Source organism: Salvelinus alpinus, chromosome 33 (genome assembly GCF_045679555.1).
Source record: "Salvelinus alpinus chromosome 33, SLU_Salpinus.1, whole genome shotgun sequence".
Lineage (NCBI taxonomy): Eukaryota > Metazoa > Chordata > Actinopteri > Salmoniformes > Salmonidae > Salvelinus > Salvelinus alpinus.
Window position 1 is genome coordinate 9,595,888 of NC_092118.1, and position 25,427 is coordinate 9,621,314.

The window sequence follows — 25,427 nt, forward strand, 5'->3', positions numbered from 1 at the left end:
TATTCCCCCGTTGGGTCATACAGCTGCATAAGACAAAAGACATATTCACACAAGCGCTGATATGTAACCCTTTCTCCTATACTGAGTCTCCTCCCACACATTTGAACAGCCAATGCGTCTCTGTTGCTAGACAGAACCTTAGTGATATCTGTATCTTCCTCGCTTCATCTGACCTGACTTCAGCCCCAAATTGCTCGCTCGTCCCCAACTCACGGCTGTCCTGTTGACTCGTACCAGACTGTGTCTCTTCTCCTCCCATAGGATCCCGACGGCTAACAATAACAGATCCTGACAGAATGTAAACGTTCTACATTCCCCTCTCTCCCTCGGTGACATGAATAAGTACATTTCATATTTTCAGAACCCAACACGTCACACGGGGCTAGTGAAAGGGTCCTTCTTCCATTAGAGCCATGCAAAACAAGATGCTGACCCACCAGCCACCACACTGTCTCTCTCTCTCTCTCATATGTAGGTAGCACGCATTTCTCACAACATATCCCTATATCCCTCTCTCTAGCGACCCCTTTGCTTTCTCTCTCATCCCTCTCTTGCTCCCCCTCCTCACTTTCTTTCTCCCACATGCTATCTTCCACCACTGCTCTCTCTCTCACCAACGTTCACTCTTCCGATGGTGGGTGTAGGTGAGTGTGGGCGTGTGTGTACGCACATTGGTATGCGCGTGTGTGTGTACTTGTGTGTTCCGGTCATGCTAAAAGGTCAGGATTCGTAACAGGCTGCAGATGGTTACATCCAGATAGGAATTTAGTAGAATCAAGTCCGAATTGCTACACAGACACACACACACACACGCACACACACACACACACACACACACACACACACACACACACACACACACACACACACACACACACACACACACACACACACACACACACACAATTAATTGTTTGAATTTGTAGAGTAATGTAAAGGTTGTTTTGCGGACATGAAATGTGGCCCTCAAATTGCAATCCCCCCCCCCCCCCTCTCTCTCTCTCCCTCTCGCAGGTGGCCATCATCGCGGGGAACTTTGAACTGGCCGAACTGGTCAAGAACCACAAAGAGACAGATATAGGTGAGTAACCATGGTTACCCTCCTCTTTTCCATCTCCCCCTCCCACTTTTCTCTGTCTGAAATGGATATGTTATTGGATAATAGGTTGTTGATCTTTTCTTGTTGTATATGTGTGTGTGTGTGTGTGTGTGTCTGCCCTTCTGCAAGTATGTTCTCCATCATGCATGTGTGAGTGTGTGTTTGTGCGTGCATGTGCATGTTTGTGTGTGAGTGCTAGAGAACCATGACAGGATTTGTCATTCAGTCCCCCCCCCCCCCTTCGTGGGACTACCCTATCACACTGGGGAATCCAGGATCCCTCAGGTGGCATATGAGAGCAGGGTTAGGGAGGGATAGAATGACTATACTAAATCCCGCCCACACAAAATGGTTTCCTTCTCCCAAAGGAATTTAAAAATAGATTTCTACTTTCTCGTTTTTCCCTGTGGGTTTATCTGCCGTGCACCCCACACCCCCCACTGCCCTACAACGCCATCATCTTTCTTAATGAAACTATTTCACATGGAGGGAAAAAGGTTAAGCGGGAGGGATTACCATCCCCAGACAAATTAAATAAAAAATGAAATAAATAAATAGAAAAAGAGTGAATAGATAAATAAATAAAATAATCTAAAGATGTAATCCACAATTGTTCCCCCCCCCCCTGAGCAAGATTCCCCAGGCCTCACAGCTGCAGCGAGGGCTAGATGAAACGCAGTGCTGCAGGATTACCCCGCGTCTCTCACATCTGCCGCCATCGTCTCCTCTCCCCCTTCTCAGGCCACCCCCCTGCTCCCCACGTTCAGCATTAACCTTCTCACAACGGGACGCCGTCGCACCTCGACTCCGGTGGGGCCATGAGAGCCCGAACTCCGCCATTAGCCGTTCTAGTGGAATGAAAAGGCCCGGATAACTGTCCTCTGCTACAGTCCTCGCTGCTTTTACTTTCACTTTAACTCTTTCTGTCTCTATCTCTCGGCTCACTGTCAGCCGTGCCTCACTGAGTCTGTAATGGGATATTTTCTTTGCTGGATTATCGGCCATGGGTTCTGCATGTTGCAAATCAGAGAAAGGTGGGTGCTCTGAAGCTCAACCACCACTCTCCTACCTCCTCTACCCTCTTCCCTGCCATTTCTAGTCCCCTTCTCACCCGCTCCGGGTGGGCGGTAGCTTGCTATGTTGGGATACAGGTAGAATTGTGTATCTGCGGTATGGTGGGTAATTGTCTATCCTGCCTGAGCTGAGGCACTACCCTGGCATGGGTACAGAATTGATTGTGTGTGTGTGTGTGTGTGTGTGTGTGTGTGTGTGTGTGTGTGTGTGTGTGTGTGTGTGTGTGTGTGTGTGTGTGTGTGTGTGTGTGTGTGTGTGTGTGTGTGTGTGTGTGTGTGTGTGTGTGTGTGTGTGTGTGTGTGTGTGTGTGTGTGTGTGTGTGTGTGCCTAAAGAGTATTTAGAAGGTGCACTAAAGAGCATTAGCCCAGAAAGAGTAATTAGTGAGTAGAGCTATGCGTCGTTAAGACTCACACACCTTCTCTCCCTCTCCCTACATCCTTCTCGCTCCCTTGTTCCCAGACGTGTCAATGACTTTATAGTCTGTCTCTTTCTTTGTGTTGGAGTTGGATTAGACGATAGGCATGAATTTAATCCTGTACGAGAGAGCACAGAGCAGTTCAGCTAACCCTGACACTGCCTAGCCTGTCTTGTAACCCAACTCAAGGTGCTCATGAATCAGTGTATTATTGAATTACTAACATGGTATGCCCCAACACTCATTCAATTAACTAGTCTGTTATTCAATCTCTGTATTAGACCCATAGGAGATACCAGAGAGTCAGACCAAAGCAATAGAAATGGGTTGGATAGATTATGGTGGAAGGGTTATATTGCCATATAATGTATGTTTAGGTTCTTGGACTGGGTTAGCGAACACAAGGCTAAGTGAATAATATAGTGACAGGATATTGTAGCGGGTTCGGCGCAAAGATCTTTGTAAGGCAGGGTTTACACATACAAACACACACCAGCAGTCCAAGTGAAGGGTTAAACCGGTTTATTACTATCAGGTTTCGGCAGTGTTCCTGATATACAAAGCAAACAGAGAAAACACTTTGTCACCAGTGGCAGGTCATTCCAATCTTGGTCGATGGGGGGGGTTCAAACCTTGTTGAAATCATAAGTTCCTTTCTTCCGTAAAACCTCCTTCTCCACCGTACGTTCTGTCTCCCCAATAACCTCCTACTCCTTTACCTCCTGGGGTCAAAGAAAAGACAAAGAAAAAAATAAGTAGAGGCCTTGATTGGTTTCACCTGTCTGCAGTTTGGCTCTGATTACAACTGGAGACAGGTGTGGCTGTTCTGCTGCAGTCTAGAAGTTTTCCCCTGAGCTGTCCATGGTCCTGCCTCTGGGGAATACTTCACATTGCTGTCCGTGGTCCTGGCAGCCAGAAAACAAAGGAAACTCGCAGGCACATACTGTCCATCCACCACACAACCCCTGAAACCGCTACAATGTGAATAAGAAAGTGGATGAATTATAGATGGATAGAGCAGAAATGATGCTCCTCGAAGGACGAGGCGTCATTCTTTAGCTCAGCCTATAGTGAGAATTCCCAAGTGTGTGTGTCTGTGAGTGTGTGTGTGTGTGTATGTGTGTGTGTGACCTACATCCATAGTAATGACACAGATAATGTCGGGAGTAATGAGAATAGCATTGGGATGTGTGTAATGTAGTCAGAGAGGCTTAGGAATATCCACATGTTCTGTATAAGACATAAACTCACAGAACCTAAATCTGAGTGAAGCGTCAATAACCATAAATGTGTGTGTCATGCGTGTGATTGTGTGTTCATTTGCACGTGTGCATGTGAGTCTCGCAGTGTTCATCTCTTTGAGTCAGCTGACTCTTGCTCCTCGTGAAAGCAACACACTCCGAACCAGCAACAAGGTTACCATGGCATCAGGGCTTGTGTGCTAATCATTAAAAGACTATGGCATCTGGCTGATGCTCCAAATGGTAAGAGAAATTTGGGCAAAAGTACAATTCCCAGTTTGAAGGAAAGTTATACAGAGCGGATAATTGGAGATAAAGGAGATAGGGGTGGTGGAGAGATGTTGTAGAAAAATAAGTATAGTTGGAAAGGGGTAATACTATCAGGAATCAAGGAGACCCAGGTGCAGACATGTTGAATAAACAATGGTTTAATATTCCAAGGGGCAGGTGAGAGACAGGTCAAGGCAGGCAGGGGTCAATAATCCAGAGATGTGGCAAGTGTACAGGTCAGCAGGCAGGCTCAGGGTCAGCGGCAAGCAGAGTGATCAGGCAGGCGGGTACAGAGACGGGACAGGCCAGGGTCAAAAACCAGGAGGGCGAGAAAAAGAAAGGCTGGGGGGAAAAAGGAGCTGACAGGACAAACTCTGGTAGGCTTGACAAACAAGACAAACTGGTAACAGACAAACAGAGAACACAAGTATAAATACACAGGGGATAATGGGGAAGATGGGCGACACCTGGAGGGGTTGGAGACAATCACAAAGACAGGTGAAACAGATCAGGGTGTGAAAAAGGTGAAACATCTGCCAATGTGCCCTTGAGCAAGGCTCCAGGGTCGCTGGATAATGAGCACCCTGGATGTTACCCCACTCTCTGAGGGTTTCTCGGGGAGAGTTGGGATATGCCAAAAAACACATTTAGGACAAAGTTAAGCACCCATTCATATCCTCATATCAATCTGACACAGCAACATGGTCAGCCACAGAGCAGCACCCCAGGAGAAGTTTAGCAGAGAGGGGTGGCAAATAAAGATGGTGAGGGGTATACGTAGATAGAGGGGGTAGTAAGTAGAGCTAGGAAGAGGGTTAAATTGAGATAGGAGTTAGTGTGCAATGTGTCCAATCGATCAGTGCTATAGTAACTAGGCGCGAGTGAATGTGTCCAGACACTGCTTTGGTAGATAGGCCAGTAAATCTGTTTCTTAAATCCAGTCAGTTTTTTCCCCATTCTGCCGGTAAGCCTCTCTAAGAATGATTGGCAGATGTGTGTATTAGACCTCACGCTGCAAGAGTGTGATAATCCGCCATGGTGAACAAATCAAACACACAGATACACAATGTGTGCGTCATACACACACGTGCACACAGAGACACGTGCACGCACACACTCAACACACTCCTTAGCACACAAATGGCCATCCCAACAAACACTCAACTAAACACACAGACAACCAAACACCCACTCATCCAATGCTCAGCGACCACATGGCATACTCATGCAGGTCCATGACGTAATTTAATAATGCACTTTATAGCAGTTCAAAGGCGTCTTATGTCTCCTCCTTAGTGTATTATGGTAATACATTCTTGTCTTAATGTCACTGACTAGCTAATCCAGTTTCCCTAATTAAAGAACAAACACAGCTTGCGTGGCTCTGAGTAGCTGGTGACATGGTTCATTGCAGCCTGTTCTACACAGCTTTTGATGAGACAGCCAGAGAGCGCCCTATAGTAATGGGATTTAGAGGAGACTAAAAACAGGCAGCCGCAGGAAGATGATAGGATGTGGGGAGCTAACTTCCTGCTGTTGAGCGGGAAGGTTGAGAAGTGTATTGTGTGTCCTAGTTTGCTGCAGTGAAACACGTGTGTTGTGGTGGGTGTGGATTAGGGTTTAATGGCGAGCGGGGAAAGGGAGTGGGTTTTGGCGGGAAAACCCGGTAAATCTCTGTAACCCGGTTTTCCCGCCCAAACCCATTCACTTTTCCGTTGATAAATGATTGCAAATTATAATAAATAATTTATATGGTCAGCGTAACATAAATTGGAACTGTTCAATTATTTGCAATGTCTAAATCTGTCTTAATACGGCCTTCTCTGCTCTGGACTGAAGTAAATGGTGCCGGAAGAAATGGCAGCAGTTTTACGGGCGCCCACCCAATTGTGCTACTATGTGGGTTTTTCGTGTTATTTGTAACTTATTTTGTACATAATGTTTCTGCAACCATATCTTACGGCAAAAAAGAGCTTCTGGATATCAGGACAGCGATCACTCACCTCGGATTAGACAAAGATTTTTTCTTCAACAAGCAAGACGCACAAGACATTCTCCAAACACCCCACAGAGCCGACATCCCCGTTATTTGCAAGAGGAAACGATGCAGGTACAGAGGACAAAGAGCCGGATGCCTTGTCAGGACCCGGAAAAGGAGAGTGGGAAAGCAGCCGTTACCGTCAATATTACTCGCCAACGTGCAATCATTGGACAATAAACTAGACAAGGTACGATCACGAATATCCTACCAACGGGACAAAACTGTAATATCCTATGTTTCACATAATCGTGGCTGAATGACGACATGAATATTCAGCTAGCGGGATATACGCTGCACCGGCAAGATAGAACAGCGCACTCCGGTAAGACGTGGGGCGGGGGGTGGCGGTCTGTGCATATTTGTAAACAACAGCTGGTGCACGACATCTAAGGAAGTCTCTAGATTTTGCTCGCCTGAAGTAGAGTGTATTGTGATAAATTGCAGGCCACAATACTTGCCTAGAGAGTTTTCAGCTATACTTTTTGTGGCTGTTTATTTACCACCACAGACAGATGCTGGCACTAAGACCGCACTCAGTCAGTTTTATAAGGAAATAAGCAAACAGGAGACCACTCACCCAGAGTCGGCGCTCCTAGTGGCCGGAGACTTTAATGCAGGGAAACTTAAATCAGTTCTACCAAATTGCCATCATGTTAAATGTGCAACCAGAGGGAAAAAATTGTAGTTCACCTGTACTCCACACACAGAGACGCATGCAAAGCTCTCTCTCGTCCTCCATTTTGTAAATCCGACCACAACTCTATCCTCCTGATTCCTGCTTACAAGCGAAAAATTAAAGCAGGAAGCACCAGTGACTCGGTCTATAAAAAAGTGGTCAGATGAAGCAGATGCTAAACTACACTGTTTTGACGACTGTTTTGCTATCACAGACTGGAACATGTTCCGGGATTTTTCCAATGGCATTGAGGAGTACACCACATCAGTCACTGGCTTTATCAATAAGTGCATCGAGGATGTCGTCCCCACAGTGACTGTACGTACATACCCCAACCAGAAGCCATGCAATACAGGCAACATTCGCACTGAGCTAAAGGGTAGAGCTGCTGCTTTCAAGGTGCTGGACTCTAACCCGGAAGCTTACACGAAATCCTGCTATGCCCTGCGACGAACCATCAAACAGGCAAAGCATCAATACAGGGCTAAGATTGAATCATACTACACCGGCTCCGACACTTGTCTTATGTGGCAGGGCTTGCAAACTATTACAGACTACAAAGGGAAGCACACCCGTGAGCTGCCCAGTGACAAGAGCCTACCAGACGAGCTAAATCACTTCTATGCTCGCTTCGAGGCAAGCAACACTGAGGCATGCATGAGAGCAAAGCTGTTCCGGACGACTGTGTGATCACGCTCTCCGTAGCCGACGTGAGTAAGACCTTTAAACAGGTCAACATGCACAAGGCTGCAGGGTCAGACGGATTACCAGGACGTGTGCTCCGGGCATGTGCTGACCAACTGGCAGGTGTCTTCACTGACAGTTTCAACATGTCTCTGATTGAGTCTGTAATGCCAACATGTTTCAAGCAGACCACCATAGTCCCTGTGCCCAAGAACACAAAGGCAACCTGCCTAAATGACTACAGACCCGTAGCACTCACGTCTGTAGCCATGAAGTACTTTGAAAGGTTGGTAATGGCTCACATCAACACCATTATCCCAGAAACCCTAGACCCACTCCAATTTGCATACCGCCCCAACAGATCCACAGATGATGCAATCTCTATTGCACTCCACACTGCCCTTTCCCACCAGGACAAAAGGAACACTTATGTGAGAATGCAAAATTCATTGACTACACCTCAGCGTTCAACACCATAGTGCCCTCAAAGCTCATCACTAAGCTAAGGATCCTGGGACTAAACACCTTCCTCTGCAACTGGATCCTGGACTTCTTGATGGGCCGCCCCCAGGTGGTGAGGGTAGGTAGCAACACATCTGCCACGCTGATCCTCAACACTGGAGCTCCCCAGCGGTGCGTGCTCAGTCCTCTCCTGTATTCCCTGTTCACCCACGACTGCATAGCCAGGCACGACTCCAACACCATCATTAAGTTTGCAGACAACACAACAGTGGTAGGCCTGATCATGACAACAACGAGACAGCCGATAGGGAGGAGGTCAGAGACTTGGCCGTGTGGTGCCAGAATAACAACCTATCCCTCAACGTAACCAAGACTAAGGAGATGATTGTGGACTACAGGAAAAGGAGGACCGAGCACGCCCCCCTTCTCATCGACGGGGCTGTAGTGGAGCAGGTTGAGAGCTTCAAGTTCCTTGGTGTCCACATCAACAACAAACTAGAATGGTCCAAACACACCAAGACAGTCGTGAAGAGGGCACGACAAAGCCTATTCCCCCTCAGGAAACTAAAAAGATTTGTCCTTTGTCCTGAGATCCTCAAAAGGTTCTACAGCTGCAACATCAAGAGCATCCTGGTATGGCAATTGCTCGGCCTCTGACCGCAAGGCACTACAGAGGGTAGTGCGTACGGCCCAGTACATCACTGGGGCTAAGCTGCCTGCCATCCAGGACCTCTACACCAGGCGGTGTCAGAGGAAGGCCCTATAAATTGTTCAAGACCCCAGCCACCCCAGTCATAGACTGTTCTCTCTACTACTGCATGGCAAGCGGTACCGGAGTGCCAAGTCTAGGACAAAAAGGCTTCTCAACAGTTTTTACCCCAAGCCATAAGACTTCTGAACAGGTAATCAAATGGCTACCTGGACTATTTGCATTTTGTGCCCCCCCAACCCCCCCCCCCAACCCTTATTTTTACACTGCTGCTACTCTCTGTTTATCATATATGCATAGTCACTTTAACTATACATTCATGTACATACTACCTCAATTGGGCCGACCAACCAGTGCTCCCGCACATTGGCTAACCGGGCTATATGCATTGTCACTTTAACCATATCTACATGTACATACTACCTCAATCAGCATGACTAACCAGTGTCTGTATGCAGCCTCGCTACTGTACAGTCGTGTCCAAATGTTTTGAGAGTGACACAAATATTCACAAAGTCTGCTACCTCAGTTTGTATGTTGGCAAATTGCATATACTCCAGAATGTTATGAAGAGTGATCAGATGAACTGCAATTAATTGCAAAGTCCCTCTTTGCCATGCAAATGAACTGAATCCCCCAAAAACATTTACACTGCACTTCAGCCCTGCCACAAAAGGACCAGCTGACATCATGTCAGTGATTATTTTGTTAACACAGATGTGAGTGTTGACGAGGACAAGGCTGGAGATCACTCTGTCATGCTGATTGAGTTCGAATAACAGACTGGAAGCTTCAAAATGAGGGTGGTGCTTGGAATCATTGTTCTTCCTCTATCAACCATAGTTACCTGCAAGGAAACACGTGCCGTCATCATTGCTTTGCACAAAAAGGGCTTCACAGGCAAGGATATTGCTGCCAGTAAGATTGCACCTAAATCAACCATTTATCGTATCATCAAGAACTTCAAGGAGAGCCCGTTCAGTTGTTGTGAAGAAGGCTTCTTCAGGGCACCCAAGAAAGTCCAGCAAGCGCCAGGACTGTCTCCTAAAGTTGATTCAGCTGCAGGCACCACCAGCACAGAGCTTGCTCAGGAATGGCAGCAGGCAGGTGTGAGTGCATCTGCACGCACAGTGAGGCGAAGACTTTTGGAGGATGGCCTGGTGTCAAGAAGGGCAGCAAAGAAGCCACTTCTCTCCAGTAAAAACATCAGGGACAGACTGATATTCTGCAAAAGGTACAGGGATTGGAATGATGAGGACTAGGGTAAAGTAATTTTCTCTGATGAATCCCCTTTCCGACTGTTTGCGGCATCCGGAAAAAGCTTGTCCGGAGAAGACAAGGTGAGCGCTACCATCAGTCCTGTGTCATACCAATAGTAAAGCATCCTGAGACCATTCAAGTGTGGGGTTGCTTCTCAGCCAAGGGAGTGGGCTCACTCACAATTGTGCCTAAGAACACAGCCATGAATAAAGAATGGTACCAACACATCCTCCGAGAGCAACTTCTCCCAACCATCCAGGAACAGTTTGGTGACGGACATGTATCATGGAGCACCTTGCCATAAGGCAAAAGTGATAACTAAGTGGCTCGGGGAACAAAACATTGATATTTTGGGTCCATGGCCAGGAAAATCCCCAGACCTTAATCCCATTGAGAACTTGTGGTCAATCCTCAAGAGACGGGTGGACAAACAAAAAGCCACAAATTCTGACAAACTCCAAGCATTGATTATGCAAGAATGGGCTGCCATCAGTCATGATGTGGCCCAGAAGTTAATTAACAGCATGCCAGGGCGGATTGCAGAGGTCTTGAAAAAGAAGGGTCAACATTGACTCTTTGCATCAACTTCATGTAATTGTCAATAAAAGCCTTTGACACTTATGACATGCTTGTAACTATACTTCAGTATTCCATAGTAACATCTGACAAAAATATCTAAAGACACTGAAGCAGCAAACTTTGTGGAAATGTATATATTTGTGTCATTCTCAAAACGTATTTTTCTTTTTACTGTTGTTTTATTTCTTTACCTACCTATTGTTCACCTAATACCTTTTTTGCACTATTGGTTAGAGCATGTAAGTAAGCATTTCACTGTAAGGTTGTATTTGATTTGATTTGCTATCGGCATGAACAATAATCACTGCTCAGGTAGTGTGTGTGTGTGTGTGTGGCCTACCGTATTTACTTACACAAAGTCGCCATACATTCAAAGTGCATGCATTGTTTATACTGAAACCTTGAAATACATTTAATAGGGTAACAAAATTGGGTCCAACTTTTGCCAAAAAGGCTGAATGCAAAACTGACCTGGAGCACCTGTTTGAGGTGCTCGCGACGATCCAGGCCATCTCCATGGAGGCATAGAGAGCCTTCTCAATCTGTGGTCAATTTGTGGCGAAGATCAGAAACCACCTGAGTACAGGGAGCATTGGTGAACTGTGCTTTTTGGGAGCTCACTTAAGCAGAAAAAAATATACAATTTTATTAGGTCTATAGCCTATACTAATTATTTTGTTTGTTTGTTTGCTACAGGCAGTGGAGGCTGGTGGGAGGAGCTGTATGAGGACTGGCTCCTTGTAATGGATGGAATGGAAAAAATAGAACGGAGTCAAAAATGTGGTTTCCATATCTTTGCTGTGTTTGATACCGTTCCATTTATTCCATTCCAGCCATTACAATGAGCCCGTCCTCTTATAGCTCCTCCCACCAGCCTCCATTGGCTACAGGGTACGCCTGCCAGGTTATTTTGCCTAAGTTTGTGTTTAGATTGTTATTCTACATTTGTTTGGCTGAGTCTTGAGAATCAGTCAGCTTACAATTACAGTTGGGCCTACCTACAATTATATTTACTCTATTTCTGACCAACTCTGTTTTTCATGTTGAAAAATAATGCGAGAAACAGGTGTCTTTTGATTAACTCGAATTGAACAAGTACGTTTTATGAAAATGTTTGTTCGTTTTTCTGTCTTGAATAAAAGTAATAAAGGAAAAATAATAATGGCTGGGTCTTCACTTGTTTATTTAATTGTATTATATAGTCCATGTTTGTCGAGCCAGAAGGCTCCTGTTTCATTTAATTTGTGCTGTGACTATTCAACAGTCTGATGGCCTTGAGATAGAAGCTGTGTTTCAGTCTCTCGGTCCCTGCTTTGGTGCACCTGTTCTGACCTCGCCTTCTGGATGATAGCGGGGTGAACAGGCCGTGACTCGGGTGGTTGATGTCATTGATGATCTTTTTGGCCTTCCTGTGACATTGGGTGGTGTAGGTGTCCTGGAGGGCAGGCAGTGTGCTCCAGTGATAGCATTTGGGCAGAACGCACCACCCTCTGAAGAGCCCCCCAATGGTATAATCCTGTCAGATTTTTTCACTGGTATTATATGCCTTTAAATAGCACTTCCGGTTTGAATGGGAATACTGGAAATACCGTTCATTTCTTGCTATTTTCTCGGGAAGGAAAATTTATAGATTCTGTGGAAAATATTGAACCCTAGTGTGTATGTGTCGGAGTCTGTAAATGGCAGGCAGAGGTGGAAAAAGTACTCAAATGTCATACTTGAGTAAAAGTAAAGATACCTAGTAAAATACTACTTGAGTGAAAGTCTAAAAGTATTTGGTTTTAAATATGTCAAAAGTAAATGTAATTGCTAAAATATACTTAAGTATCAAAAGTTAAAGTTAAAGTACAGTGTAAATAATTTCAAATTCCTTATATTAAGCAAACCAGACAGCACAATTTTATTATTTTCATTTTTTTTACGGATAGCCAGAGGCAAACTCCAACACAGACATCATTTTCAAACTAAGGATGTGTGTGTTTAAAGCCAACACCTCCTTTGGCCGCCTTTCCTTCCAGTTCTCTGTTGACAATGACTGGTTCGAATTGCAAAAATCGCTGAAGTTGGAGACATATCTCCCTCACTAACTTTAAGCATCAGCTATCTGAGCAGCTCACCGATCACTGCAGCTGTACACAGCCCATCTGTAAATAGCCCATCCAACTACCTTTCACATCCCCATATTGTTTTTATTAACTTTCTTTTGCTCTTTTGCACACCAGTATTTCTACTTGCACATCATCATCTGCACATCTATCACTCCAGTGTTAATTTGCTAAATTGTAATTACTTCGCTATTATGGCCTATTTATTGCCTTACCTCCTTATTCTATTTGCACACACTGTATATAGATTTTCTATTGTTATTGACTGTACTTTTGTTTATCCCATGTGTAACTCTGTGATGTTTCTGTCGCATTGCTTTGTTTTATCTTGGCCAGGTCGCAGTTGTAAATGAGAACTTGTTCTCAACTGGCCTACCTGGTTAAATAAAGGTTTATTAAATAAAATGAAATACAATTTTATTGACTAAGTTGTCCTCGATAGGCCTGAGCTCTGACGCCTGTTCATGGTTTCATGATTATCTTAGTGACAGAATTCAGGCAATCTTGATTGATGGTGTTGAGTCTGAATTTCTTGAAGTGTAGAAAGGTGTACCACAAGGGTCGATTTTGGGACCTGTTCTCTTCATTGGTCAATCTATTAAAAAATTTAAACCTTTACATACACCTTAGCCAAATACATTTAAACTCAGTTTTTCAGAAATCCTGACATTTAATCCTAGTAACAATTCCCAGTCTTAGGTCAGTTCATATCACCACTTTATTTTAAGAATGTGAAATGTCAGAATAATAGTAGAGAGAATGATTTATTTCAGCTTTTATTTCTTTCATCACATTCCCAGTGGGTCAGAAGTTTACATACACTCAATTAGTATTTGGTAGCCTTGCCTTTAAATTGTCAAACATTTCGGGTAGCCTTCCACGAGCTTCCCACAATAAGTTGGGTGAATTTTGGCCCATTCCACCTGAAAGAACTTTCCACCCAAACATAAAAATGGTCAATACTGCCAAACAGTTCTAATTTTGTTTCATCAGACCAGAGGACATTTCTCCAAAAAGTACGATCTTTGTCCCCATGTGCAGTTGCAAACCGTAGTCTGGCTTTTTTTATGGCGGTTTTGGAGCAGTGGCTTCTTTCTTGCTGAGCGGGCTTTGAGGTTATGTCGATATAGGACTCATCTTACTGTGGATATAGATACTTTTGTAACTGTTTTCTCCAGCATATTCACGAGGTACTTTGCTGTTGTTCTGGGATTGATTTGCACTTTTCGCACCAAAGTACGTTCATCTCTAGGAGACAGAACGTGTCTCCTTCCTGAGCGGTATGACGGCTCCATGGTCCCATGGTGTTTATACTTGCGTAGTATTGTTTGTACAGATGAATGTGGTACCTTCAGGCGTTTGGAAATTTCTCCCAAGGATGAACCAGACTTGTGGATGTCTACAATTTTTTTCTGAGGTCCTGGTTGATTTCTTTTGATTTTCACATGATGTCAAGCTAAGAGGCACTGAGTTTGAAGGTAGGCCTTGAAATACGTCCACAGGTACACCTCCAATTGACTCAAATTATGTCAATTAGCCTATCAGAAGCTTCTAAAGCCATGACATGATTTTCTGGAATTTTCCAAGCTGTTCAAAGGTACAGTCAACTCAGTGTGTGTGAACTTCTGACCAACTGGAGTTGTGAGACAGTGAAAGTGAAATTATCTGTCTGTAAACAATTGTTGGGAAAATTACTTGTGTCATGCACAAAATAGATGTCCTAACCGACATGCCAAAAACCATAGTTTGTTAACAAGAAATTTGTGTAGTGGTTGAAAAACAAGTTTTAATGACTCCAACCTAAGTGTATGTAAACCTCTGAATTCAACTGTATATGCAGATAATAATATTATGCATTGGTGTAAAGTACTTAAGTAAAAACACTTTAAAGGACTACTGAAGTAGTTTTTTTTGCTATCTGTACTTTACTTTACTATTTATATTCTTGGCAACTTTTACTTTTACTTTACTACATTCCTATAGAAAATAATGTACTTTTAAGTCCATACATTTTCCCTGACACTCAAAAGTACTCGTTACATTTTGAATGCTTAGCAGGACAGGACAAGGGTCCAATTCACACTGATCTAGCGGACTCACTAAACACAAATGCTTCATTTGTAAATTATGTCTAAGTGTTGGAGTGTGCCCCTGGCTAAATGGAAATTTATCAAACAAGAAAATGTTGCTGTCTGGGTTGCTTGATATAAGGAATTTGAAGTGATTTATACTTTTACATTTGATACTTAAATATATTTTAGCAATTACTGGGTGACTTTCACTTTTACTTGGGTCATTTTCTATTACGGTATCTTTACTTTTACTCAAGTATGAAAATTGGGTACTTCTTCCACCACTGCTATTATGTATGCCATTTCCCCCGACTGTTGATCTGGCTATGTCGAAACTACAGTCAGATTTTATAGCAATGCAGGAATCCCTTTTGATTTCAAACGTGTGCTTAATATGGACAAAACGGAATTCATGTTGTTTTCAAACTCACTTTTGAATGTTTGAGATCAATCACATCAATTGGTTTTCCAATTGAACATATAAATACTTAGGCATTTGGATTGATATGTATTTGATGTATATATAGCTGAGCTGGTTAAGAAGCTGAGATTTAAACGTGGCATTTTGTATAGAAACAGATCGTGCCTTTCTCTAAGCAGTAGGGAGCAGATTATTGCCTTTTTTGTTTACATGGCACTACTTCATAAACTTCCGTCTTATCTAACTTTGCCGTTGAAGTATAGATTCATGAGTTGCCTAACCCGTTAACAGGATTGGTTAACGCTTGAGGTTCCTAGGGTCTCTACTGAGCTAAGTAAATCTGCTTTTAGTTTAAATGGAGCATATTGCTTGAACAAAACTCTAAATCTATTTTATCTTGATGTTCTGGTCCCGTTCGGGTCATTTAATGTATTGATTGGGGACTTATTTGTGGAGGAATGTAACTGTTTTTCTGGTTGATTTGCATTTTAATGTGTATACTGTGTATATATACAGTATCAGGGTTTTTCTTTATTTTTACTACATTGTAGAATAGTAGTGAAGACATCAAAACTTTGAAATAAGTGTTGGAATGATTTTTTTGCTGCTGCCGACAACGCATTCATGTGACACTATGGAGGAGTTTTGGCTCCTGACTCAAAGGGAATACCCTGCCGTCTACCTCTGAGCATTCAAAACAACTGGGAACTTGGAATAGCGAACTCAGAAATCTCAGACTACAGTGAGTTCGAGACAACTCGGAACTCTGAAAGAAACGAGCTCCGACTGGGAACAATCATTTTGAACAGTCATCCAACTCAGAATTCAAACTCGGGAATCTAGCTAGCTACATTTTCAGATACTACACATTTCTAATTTTGACAAAGTCTTTTCATTTCAAGTTAAAGCTAGTTAACGTTAGCTGGCTGGCTGGCTGGCTGGCTAGCTAACGTTACGTTTATGATCTTATTATTCGAATCTCAGACCCATTTGCTTGACTAGTTATAGCCTAATGTTAGCTAGCTAACATTGAACCTGGTTGGTTAGCTACCTGCAGATTCATGCAGAGTAGTAACGTCATGAGTTAGGATTATGGTTAATTGTTTACTTAGCTAGCTAGTTACATGTCTTAACAAAAGACTCTCGTCTGAGTGCCACTTCATATAATGTTTACATACCCTACATTACTCATCTCATATGTATATACTGTACTCTATACCAGCCACTGCATCTTGCCTATGCCGTTCTATACCATCACTCATTCATATATTTTTTTAATGTACATATTCTTATTAATTCCTTTACACTTGTGTGTATAAGGTAATTGTTGTGAAAATGTTAGGTTAGATTACTCGTTGGATATTACTGCATTGTCGGAACTAGAAGCACAAGCATTTCGCTACACTCGCATTAACATCTGCTAACCATGTGTATGTGACAAATAAAATATGATTTGATTTGATTTGAGTGTGCCAGAGCGCAGAATAACTGATGAATTTACGAACGCTCAACACCAGTTGAATATGGCCGGTGTCAGTAATCATCGGACAAAAAGCATCATTAAATTGTCAGCAGCACAGTTACAGTCACCAACGCTCTAGACAACATGAAAACAGCCTAACCAGCTCTGCAAGGGTGGAGTAAAATGGTCAGAGTGAGGTGTTCTCTCATTTGTGTCTGTTAGTAGCTTGCAAGCTAGCCAACGTTAGCCAGTTAGCTTGGGTGCTTGACTGCCATTGTGAGGTCAGAACGCTCGTGTCAACCCTACTCCTCGGCCACAACATCCAGTGTGCGCTCTGAACGCTCCGAGAGCGAAACACTCTGAATTTACAAACAGACAATCTGACAACACTTTGAATTTACGAACACCCTGAGCGCACTCTGAGCGCACTCTTGCACTCCAGATTTGAATTTACAAACACACCCTAGATCTACAACTTTCGGACCTAAAGATCAGTGACATCATGATTTGACCTCGTATTTTTCCGTGTTCCCAGTTGTCTTGAAAGTGCTATAAAACTCATGGTAGGGTACCCTTCTTCAGCTCATATCTGCGTGAAGCCGGATACAGTGCTCTTGTCTGCATTAAAACCAGAAATTGATCCAGGTTGGATGTGACAGCAGAGACGCACTGTCGACCACAACCCCTGACTTTGAAAAGCTCCAACGCGACATGTATCAAGCACACCCATCTCATTCATGTCGGTGAGACATCATGTCAGACTAATTTGCAATTGACTGCCATAGCCCCAAATAAAAAAGTAAACATTGGCTGTTAATTTTTTTTTTTTCACATGGTTGGGGTCGAGAGAATTTTCAGATATCAAAATGGGGTCATGGGCCAAAAAAGGTAGTCAACCCCTGGCCTAAGCCTTGTACTTTGCAGGGTGAATGTGTTGAGCAATTAACAGTATATTAATTGATAAACAGTCAATTAACAGATAAGTTGTGTATATGGTTGTTCCATATGATTTTAATCACTTTCTGACTGCACCCCTTTTTATTTGAACGAAATATTCCATACATGTTTTCCCATGGTAGAAGTGGTCAGAAAGGGACATTTTGGACCTGAATGGCAAAATATTCAGGAGATAGGGGTGGTCAAAGTTGACCCATTTTGCATACTCCACCTTACCATGTCGTCACCCAAAAAGCTCTCACAGTCTCACACAAGAATTAGACATGCATCCATGTTTCTCAAACATCAAATTTCGAAGTTGTTCCAAATGTCAAATTTTGAAGTGTTTGGTTACTTTTCTGTATCATTCCTACGTTAATGGCTGGAAGTGGCTGGAAGTCTATAGGTATCTGCTAGCATGTTTGTGCAACTACCTCTAACTTCCTTCATACTGGACACAACTACATGGCTCTGGGGATGTAGATAATGGGCATCATTGGCAATATCCGGAAGTATCCCTTTAAAACAAAAATATCAAAAACTATTTTCTATTGCTGGATAGACAACTTTGATATTTCTGTTTTAAAGCGATACTTCAGGATTTTGTCAATGAGGCACTTTATCTACTTCCCCAGAGTCAGATAAACTCGTGAATACCATGTTTATGTCTCTGTGTCCAGTATGCACAAGCCTGCTATACAGCTATACTCAAAGACTTTCAATAAGCATCTGTCACTGGTTCCAAAGGTTGCATGTTCGAATCCAGTGATAGAAAGTTTTAAAGGGATACTTCAGACATTCCCATTCAAGTTGACATTCGACAGTGGGTGGACCGGTGGCCATCTTTCTGGTAGTAATTGGAAGTCAAAGTTTCAATTCAATTTAAATGTTAATGGTGTGCCCGCTAAATTGCAGGGGTCTGAAGGGATAGGTCCATTCTATGAATTATATTTCTATGATTGAAATGACACCCACCATGTATTCAAGAGGATACTGTGTCTCAACCATGACTGGCACAGCACAAACACTTCAGATTATGTCAAATAGAGTCTAAGCTACAACAAGCTTTAAAAATGACATAGTTGTTTAACTAAAATAATAGAATAGTTTGACAACCCTGTTAGTAAGCTTTCAAATTACATCAACCCTGTTAGTAAGCTTTCAAATTACATCAAGCTCAACTGCTTATCTTTTTCAGCGATGAAGACATGGATGTCTCGCGGTAGGATGGGGTATGCAAAATGGGTCAACTTTGAGCACCTCTATCTCCTGAATGGTTTATCATTCATGTAACTTTCTGGCCACTTCCACCATGGGCAAATATGTATGGAAGGTTTTGTTCAAATCAAAAGGAGTGCAGTCAGAAAATGATTGAAATCATATTTTAATGAATTAACAACATTTGTCAATGAAGCATGTCAAGTTCGCCTTAAAATCCCATTGAGAGAGAGAGAGAGGTATATATATATATATATGACTGGCGGTGCGGCATGTGAGTGTGCTTTCGCGCCTCTGCCAGGCCGGTTCCTGTGCGCTGCGCTCGAGCGTCAGATTTCCCCGGCGCTAAACTCCATCAGTCGCCGTCCATGGTACCTGGCGCCACATTCTTCAGTGACCACCGTGGAATTCTGAGATTTTATTTCTTAATTTTTTTCCTGTGCTGTTTTAAAAAGTGCACTGATTATGTAGGTATTCTGAATATTGAAGTAACATAAAAAGGGGTGAAAATGAAGTCTTTTCTCAATGCCTTAAAAAAGGAAGGTAGGTCTATCACCTTTACGAGTCTGGGTGTAAGTTTTATTTGCTTTTGTCTCATAATTAGATGGGATTCTCTTCCTTCGCTACTGCGCGTTCACTTTCAACTTTCTCAGGCGATATTTTATTTATCCCTGCGTGGCACACTTTCAATAATTTAATCTGCTCCAGTAAGTTATTCTACATTTCAGGCTTTTTTGAATGTGACGAATATAGCTAGGTCTTTGCGTTGTGGATTCATGCATGCAATTGTCGTCCTGATTTAAACTAGCAACACCTATACAATGATGTGGTTTTTACATGTGTCGTTCTTTTTAGGCTAGAGGTTATTTAACATGTAGGATAGATTATAGGTTATGTCATAGATTTAACGTTGGCACGCATTTGAGTGGTTTCCAAATAAATGTGTTATGATTCAGTCTTCTAAAAAAGGTATTTATAGTCTCCTTCACCAATCAACTACTGTATGTAGATTATAGCCAGCGAGAGGACACATAGTGTATCTATCGTTCTCCTGGTCCACGGGGGAGAAAACACACCCACCAAAATGAGTGGATGATGTACGTCACCAAAACGGCTCTGCCGGGTGCATTATGGATCCATCTGCCTGTGTGTGAAAACAGTTGGTTCCTTAACCCTTTACTTCCACCTGACATGCTATTTATCAATGAGATATACTCAAACTGTCAAACTGGATCTATGAGTAGTGCATTTTTTTTGTTTTCTTTCAAAGCTTGGTATAGTTTCATTGGTTTCACTACATTATGTCAAATCCCTTTTTTTGCAAGACACTGACCAGAGCTGATCACTCATTGGCCTTTGACCTTAGTTCTCTTAGTATTAGAGAGCAGCAGTAAATGATATAGATCACACTGATTGCTTTCCTCTCTTATATAAGACAGCTCTGGATGTTTGTCATGTTCTTTTTCCTTGGTTCTCTATTCCTACAGAGGGAATGTGTGCTTATTACATTCCACAATTGAGCGCACAATTAAGGGCTGTGTGTGTGTGTGTGTGTGTGTGTGTGTGTGTGTGTGTGTGTGTGTGTGTGTGTGTGTGTGTGTGTGTGTGTGTGTGTGTGTGTGTGTGTGTGTGTGTGCGCGTGTGTGCACGCACATGACTGCATACTTGCATGTATGTCTGACTCTCAGTTCTGGGTCAAACTATGGCAAATACTTGCAAGTACTTTACTTAGTTTGCCCAGTACAATAGAACCAATCAAAGGAGTCGAGAAGTTTGAACTCCATGCCGCCTGGCGAGTAGGAGCATTGGGCCAGTAACCGAAAGGTTGCTGGATCAAATCCCCGAGCCGACAAGGTAAAACATATGTCATTCTGCCCCTGAGCAAGGCAGTTAACCCACTGTTCCCCGGGCGCTGATGACGTGGATGTCGATTAAGGCAACCCCCCGCACCTGTCTGATTCAGAGAGGTTGGGTTAAATGAGGAAGACACATTTCAGTTGAATGCATTCAGTTGTACAACTGACTAGGTATCTCCCTGACGAAGGCCATGCAGCCGAAACGCGTCAGCTTTTTAAAACCTTGTTTCTATTGAACATGCCATACCAATAAAGGCATTTAATTAATTATATGAAGAGTGCCTTGGTCCTCCTTTCTTTTTGATGACTAGTATCCCCCTTTCCTTTTCTTTCCTTACATCCAGTGCACCTCAGTTGTGCTAGGCATTGACCTTTTAGTTGTTCCAAAGGTCACAATCAAAACGTTTGGTGAGGATACCTTCAGCCACCATGGTTCTGGCCTTTGGAACAGCCTGCCGAAGGATCTGATGGCCTCAGAAACTGTATAATTAAAAGAAAAAGATCTTAAGACACATTTGTAGCCTTGATTAAGGTGCTTTTAGTCATAATATCTGTTTTATCTAATTTATCCCATTTTATATATCCTTATTTATTTGTATTTATTTTAATGCATTAGTCTCTCATATCCCCTGTTATTTTATTATTGTTTTTTCTATTTGAATATCTCTTTTAGAAAATGTAGTGTTTTATTTGTGTCACGCCTGCTCCCGCTCCCCCTCCCTGGTGCTCAAAGGCGCCAGGCTCCCCAGCATTACACACTCCTGCCACCATCAGTAAGCACACCTGCCTTCCCCCGTCACGCGCATCAGCGTATTATTGGACTCAACTGGACTCAATCACCTGTTTATTACCTCCCCTATATTTGTCAGTTCCCCATCTCTGTTCCCTGCTGCTGCGTTAATTGTCGTTTGTCGTTGTATACCTGTGTGCTGACGCTGTTCCTGTCTTGTTCCCTTTCTGTTCCGTATTAAATGTTGACTCCCTGTACCTGCTTGTCATCTCCGGCGCCAGTCCTTACAGAATGCAGAAGCCATCATACGAAGCATGCTGACGTTCCAGTTGGTGGTGACACCGATGGAACCGGGGGTGCCTAAGCCAGCTCGTCGGGCTGTCACTCCCTAGCTGGCTCGAGAGGTTTCTTGCCCCGGTTGGCTCGAAAGTTGCCCATCCCACGTCAGGCCTCAGCCGGATCGTCAAGTTTTTACGCCCAGCCGGCTCATCAAGTTGCTACGCCTCCGCCGGATCATAGGGCTCCCACGCCTCAGCGGGATCGTCAGGCTGTCACACCTCAGCCGGTTCGCCAGGCTCCCACGCCCCTGCCAGTTCATCGGGATTCTACGCCAAGCCAGTTTGTCCAGCGCCCGTGCCTCGGTCAGCCCGTCAGGCTCGCCCAGGTGGGATGCCGGGTAGCGCCCCTAGAGAGGGGGGCGTTCTATCACGCCTGCTCCCGCTCTCGCGCCAGGCTCTCCAGCATTACGCACTCCTGCCACCATCAGTACGCACCCCTGCCTTTCCCCGTCACGCGCATCAGCGTATTATTGGACTCAGCTGGACTCAATCATCTGTTTATTACCTCCCCTATATTTGGCAGTTCCCCATCTCTGTTCCTCCGCTGTTGCATTAATTGTCATCTGTCGTTGTATACCTGTGTGCTGATGCTGTTCCTCTCTTGTTACCTGTCTGTTCCGTATTAAATGTTGACTCCCCTTACCTGCTCTTCATCTTCCGGGCGTCGGTCATTACAACTTGTCTTGATTTAGGTGTATTCAAAGCCTTTGTGTGTAGCGTAATCACGTCAGTGACGCCAAGCATGTTCAGCATCCTCCCACACATGAGGATACTGTCTTCATGCCCCACACAAAAGCTGTGCACTCTTATGGTTTACTGTAAGTGTTTGGAATGTGGTTCGTTAATGTTGGGGGTGGTAAGATAGCAATGTGGTCCAGGTTGTGGTCAACGATTGGGGTTGTGGTCAGGGTATATACTCTTGTGATGAAGTGTTACTTCAAGTGTGGTTGTGGTCAGGGTATGTGTTAGTGATTAAACAGGATGTGGTTTGTAAAGCAGTGTGGGCCTGGTTGAGGTTGAGTTACAATTGGCCAGGCTGTGGTGGTGATTTTGATAATGGTTATTGTTAGGTAGCGTGAAGGTGTATTAAGATGGCTCCAGTCTCTGCTAAAGCCAAAAGCCTGGCTGGCACATTCTCTCTCTCTCTCTCTCTCTCTCTCTCTCTCTCTCTCTCTCTCTCTCTCTCTTTCTCTCTCTCTCTCTCTCTCTCTCTCTCTCTCTCTCTCTCTCTCTCTCTCTCTCTCTCTCTCTCTCTCTCTCTCTCTCTCTCTCTCTCTCTCTCTCTTTCTCTCTCTGGTGTGCGTATCAAACCCCGCAGTGTGTGTGAAATGCATGTTCTAGTGCACTCAATCAAAGGCTGCGTCATATCTCATATATATACACACACACACACCAACCTCTAATGGGCAGAAGAGCTGCCAGCACCTTAGCATGTTAGCTCATTAGCCATTAGTGTCTCTCTTCATCTCTACGCCCTGGTGAAGGAGAGAGAAAGTGATGTGATGGCAAAACGGTCTAGGACTTTGTCACTGACACAGACAATGGTGTATTGAAACCCTCTTAGATGAGGCTAGGGCTAAGTGAGGGCTTGTAGCACTATAGGCTAGGCTAACCTGTGGCTAGCTGTACTGTAGCTACTAGCATTTAATCCCTGTAAGACACTTAGCCACCGTGATCAAAATCCTAGCATCCAATTTGCTACTGTAAGTCTAAGATTAACAACAAATGCTAATGCTAGCTCTATTGTTGATCACCTTCTCACATTGAAAGCGTTGTTGGGTCTTTGGTGCGACTGCAGGCGCCTTCCTGCTACTTCCTCCCCTGCTTTAATTGCGAATGGAGACGAAAGTGCCGCAGTTGCACGCTTGTCAGTGTGATATTATACTCTAATGCTGAAACTCCGCTGGGAAATAAGCATGGCCCTCCATTACGGTTCAATCACACCACTGCTGGTGGGGCAGAGGAGCTCAGCTGTACTCAGAGCAATAATAATAATCATCATACTGAGATCATAATGACTTGGATGTTTATGAGAGGGCCAGACAGGACTATCGAATAATGCAGAGCAGACATCCCCCAGGCAAGTGTGTGTGTGTGTGTGTGTGTGTGTACGTGCATGTAAGTGTGTGTGTGTTTCAACTGTTTTACAGTAAGGGATAGATGGATGCCTTTGGGGGAAAAAATTGATCTTGACTGATTCCCATCAAGAAAATCAATCAGACACATCGCTGTACAAGTAGTGATTGATATTCTGTGTTCGTGTGTCTGCGTGCGTGCGTGTTAGTAAGCAAGTATGTGCGTAAGTACGAACATGCTTGCATGTGTGCTTGTGTGAATGTGAGTAAAATCGCAGGGCAATAAATGAATTATTCAAGGTTATCTCTTGGAGTGCTCTCCATTTCATTCTCTACCTACCTATCAGGAAAGGTAGGAGTGCTACTCTGTTCCTCACGTGTCTCTCCACCACAAAGTCTAGCTCTCTGAGACATGATCATGAACAGAGAGTGAAATGGCTCATAAGACACAGACACCTCTACTTGCAAGGGTCAGGTAGAACTGGTTTATCAGATAATCAATGAATGTCCCTATCTCTTGCTCTTTCTTTCTCTCTCTCATACCCAGTGCCTTTCCACGAGGTCCCGGAATACTCCAAGCGGCGTCGGGCCCTTCCCCCTACCAGCAGCAGCGGTGGCTCCCTGGCGGCCCCCCGGGTCCTGCTGCGCTCCAACAGTGACAACAACTTCAAAGTGAGCCAAGGGCCCCCCCAGGACTGGTCCCAGCCCCAGGGACACCCCCAGCACCACAGACCCCAACACGGAGGGGTCGGACCCCCCACCTCCACCTCCCACCATATCCTCTCTCCACAGCTGCTCGGGCAGATACAGGGGAACCCCAATGGCACTGTGAGCACCATGGGCCAGGGGTCCCGCAGTACCAGCGTGGGGGTGGTCCCCCGGAGTCGGTCCCCGTCCCTCAACCGGCTGGGAGAGGAGGCCCGCAGGCTGCACCCGCAGACACATGTACAGACACAGCAGACACATGTACAGACACAGCAGACGCAGCACAGACAGCCCAGGTCAGTAGGAGGAGAAGCAGCAGAAACAGACAGAAACACAGACACACACACATGGCTGTATTTTTGCACTGCGGATTAGACGCTGAAGGCTTTATATTGCTGGTGACTTAACCTTGGATCTGCACAGTCCTCCTTGACAGATTAATACAGACAAATGGCACTGTCTTTCGTCCACACATTCTGACACTGTCCATCACATTCCTTCTGTCTGGGAACAAGGGAGAGAGAGCGAGGAGGGAAAGAAGGAGATAACAATTAAGAGCTTGACAAAGAGAAACAATGGGTGAGAGGGGGGAATATTTAATGAATTATTTTATTAGGCTAGTCAGTTACGTACAAATTCTTATTTACAATGACGGCCTACCGCGGACAAACCCGGACAAATTGTTCGCCGGAATATTGGGCTCCCAATCACGGCCAGTTGTGATTGGAATCGAACCATCCTGGAATCGAAACAGGGTCTGTAGTGACGCCTCTAGCACTGAGATACAGTGCCTTAGACCGCTGCGCCACTCAGGAGTCCAAGATAGGGCGGAGAGAAGACATTCTGAGTGATGGAAAACAATTGGAAAGTGAAAAGGGAATGGGGGATAAGGGGATAAGTGTGTCTTTTGCCCTGACACGATGACAGCCAACCAAGGATGGGTTGGACATTGGAGTTTCACTTTATCTCCATCCTCCCCTCCAAATCCTTCCCAATCT

At 44.2% G+C, this 25,427-nt stretch overlaps 1 protein-coding gene across 1 annotated transcript in view; it reads left to right on the forward strand.

The window, feature by feature from the left end:
- LOC139563292 (SH3 and multiple ankyrin repeat domains protein 2-like) overlaps nt 1–25,427 on the forward strand; it is a 176,423-nt gene that overhangs the window by 43,169 nt on the left and 107,827 nt on the right. Inside the window, exons 9-10 of the mRNA XM_071381847.1 lie at nt 1,015–1,081; nt 24,272–24,725. Of these exons, the coding sequence (XP_071237948.1) occupies nt 1,015–1,081; nt 24,272–24,725 (521 nt within the window). The remainder of the gene's footprint in view (nt 1–1,014; nt 1,082–24,271; nt 24,726–25,427) is intronic.